The 2,681-nt window shown below is 43.3% G+C and overlaps 1 protein-coding gene across 5 annotated transcripts in view; it reads left to right on the top strand.

The window, feature by feature from the left end:
* Positions 1-2,681, top strand: part of Slc12a1 (solute carrier family 12 member 1) — an 82,709-nt gene that overhangs the window by 9,229 nt on the left and 70,799 nt on the right. For all 5 annotated transcript variants that reach the window (XR_002822740.1, XR_002822741.1, XR_002822739.1 and 2 more), the window contains exons 3-4: positions 336-467; positions 593-668. Coding sequence is in view for 1 of the 5 variants with exons in the window: in XM_023724037.1 (XP_023579805.1) it covers positions 336-467; positions 593-668 (208 nt within the window). In the remaining 4 variants the exon portion in view is untranslated. The remainder of the gene's footprint in view (positions 1-335; positions 468-592; positions 669-2,681) is intronic.

The raw sequence follows: 2,681 nt of genomic DNA, 5'->3' as shown, positions 1-2,681 counted from the left end.
CACTTGCCAGAGAAGCGCTTATTTCACTGAGCCATCTCCTCGGCCCCTTTCATTCTGTTTTAAACTCAACTCAATTTGACCACTTTGACCATCGGGAATAGTCTCATTGGTGGAAGGCCTTCCTACCACCCTGCAATCTTAGCCGTGCCTAAAAAGCAGTCATAGAAGAGACTCATAGGAGTTGGGGTGACACCCAGTAAAACATTTTACTGAAATGATTAGAATATACATTGGTTTTGTTTAAGGTTTTATGTCAACTGTTTTGATTCACTTTGATCATGTGGATCCATCTGTTCACTGACCAACTTCTACATCTTTGCTGTCTGGAACTGCAGAATGTGACTGTGGCCCCAGGTTCAGCAGACAGGGTTGTTAATGGTGATGGGATGCCCGGAGAGGAGCCAGGCGACAGCAAAGCGGAAGACACAGCTGGTGTCGTGAAGTTTGGCTGGGTGAAAGGTGTGCTGGTGAGAAAGCTCCTCTCTTTACACTTGGAAAGCCCTGCTCCGTCATTGGGGATTACGTGTCAGTGGCCCAGACAGTGGGTTTGGAGCCCCGTGTGGCCCTCTTTTCAGTGCCCCTCCCTCCCCAGGTCAGATGCATGCTGAATATCTGGGGAGTCATGCTCTTCATCCGCCTGTCCTGGATTGTAGGAGAAGCTGGAATTGGTAAGCGCTTTTCCTGCAAAATAATTTTTCCTTGTAAATCCTACACATCCAAATCAAGGTGGTCTTGCCATGAATGCCAAATGAGAGAGGAAGGTCTCAGAAATCCTTCACACCTCACCGCCCTCCACCTGGCGCCTGTCAGGTGAAGGTGAGCAGCTAACGCCAATGACATGGGAATTTTCCAGCTCGCCCAGCGGGTGAGCCCTCAAGGAACCCTTTACACTTTTGATGAAGTGTAAAGCGTGCAGGTTTAGAAAGGTGCACTCATTTTTAAATAATCATGTTCCTACGTGGGGATATATTGACCCCAATGTGCCCTTTATTTGCCACAGAGTAGACTCCTTTGACCACTGGCAAAACTTACTAAACAAAAACAACTTGGGAAACTGGTGAAAATGTGATCTGACTAATAAAAGGATGGATTTTTGAACATGTTCCAAAGAAAATAAGTGTGTTGCTTCCAGACACTTGCAGTAAGGAAACTAGAGTTAGTAAATGAAGTGTTCCCCAATATGAGCTTAAAACATTAGAGGAAGTAGCTAAGCCAATGCAGATAGCTCATATTTTTTTCTAAATGGAAAAAGGAAGGTATTGATATTATTCTGAGTGATGCTTTTATATGCCAATTTCCATTTAAAATATTATTTCTGTTAGCAAATCCTTTCTGTGGCGAGTACACCAGTAAAATGTATGTGAAGTCCCTATTTGAATTTTATCAACATTGCTGATTTAATGGGATAAAAATTAATGATGCTCTATTCTGTGTATGTGAAACAGATTCTGAATTCACATTTAAGGGAAGATTTGTAAATCATGAGTGCTGAGAACAAAGAATTTCAGATGTTTTTGCAGATGCTGCTCCGGAAGCTAGCTCAATTCATGTTTAAAAAGTCATTGGTAGCTGTGGTGCCTGGTAGCCCCCTCCTGTGACCCCAGCGCTCTAGGAGGCTGAAGCAAGAGGGCTATAAACTGGAGCCAGCCTGGGCTCTTTAGGGACTCCACAAGAGTCTGTCTCAAAACATTTTAAAAGGGGGGGGGGCAGTGCAGGTGGCTGGGGACGGATTTCAATGTAAAGGTTTTTAGTCCAAGGCCCAGTGTGGGCAAAAAAGAAAAGTAAATTGTGACTATTGCCTTGCTTCTCAAAACATACTCAGAACCAAAAGAAGACCAATTGGAGAAAGATAGAGATAAGCTGTAAATTGAACAATTTAGACCCAGTTCCCATCGTTTTTCCATGTTGCGTGTTTGGCAAGCGCTGGGTTCCTGACAAAGGGCTGCTTGCCGGTTTTATGATGCATATCAAATGAGCAACACAGCCCAGGGCCAAAAAAAGAGAGCGTTGCTCCATGGAAAATCTGCATCTCCGTGTTGCCAAGCTTTTGCTCCAGGGTTTCACGCAAAATTAGGTTTTTAAGGGCAGTTTAGTAACTTATTGAGATCATCAAGGAGCGTTACTTTGTTTGGAGGTAGGAGGAGAGCCAGGGTCAGGAGTAATTCTGGTTAATGTGGCTTATTTAACATCCATATGTCTGGGTAATAATCTGAACCTTAATCAGCTCGCCCACTACTCTTCACAGTCAACCCAGCCTCGAGTTTATTACAGAATTATAAAATGTGAACAATCCTATTTCCTGCTGAGGAGTTTATTCTCCTCACAGATATGAGTGCTACTTTAGGTAGTTAAATCACTTATTAGAAGCCAGTAGAGTTCTACCCAAAGCCTTGTCAGTGAGTTTCCCTTGCAATGGAGGTTTGTTGGGCATGTTTTTCTTTTCTTGCTCTTTGCTCCCGCTCTCGCTTTCGCTCTTCGCTCTCGCTCTCCACCCCCATGAGAACTTTTCATGGACTTTACTCAATTTTACGGCTTTGGCTGTAACTGTAAAGTTAGAGTTATTACAGCATGTGCCCACTGGGTTTCAAGAAGAAGAAGAAGAAGAAGAAGAAGAAGAAGAAGAAGAAGAAGAAGAAGAAGAAGAAGAAGAAGAAGAAGAAGAAGAAGAAGAAGAAGAAGAA

The sequence above is a fragment of the Octodon degus genome, unplaced genomic scaffold (assembly GCF_000260255.1).
Source record: "Octodon degus isolate 3935 unplaced genomic scaffold, OctDeg1.0 scaffold00105, whole genome shotgun sequence".
NCBI classification, from domain to species: domain Eukaryota; kingdom Metazoa; phylum Chordata; class Mammalia; order Rodentia; family Octodontidae; genus Octodon; species Octodon degus.
The sequence above is the reverse complement of the archived record's forward strand: the minus strand, read 5'-3'. Positions and strand labels throughout refer to the sequence as shown.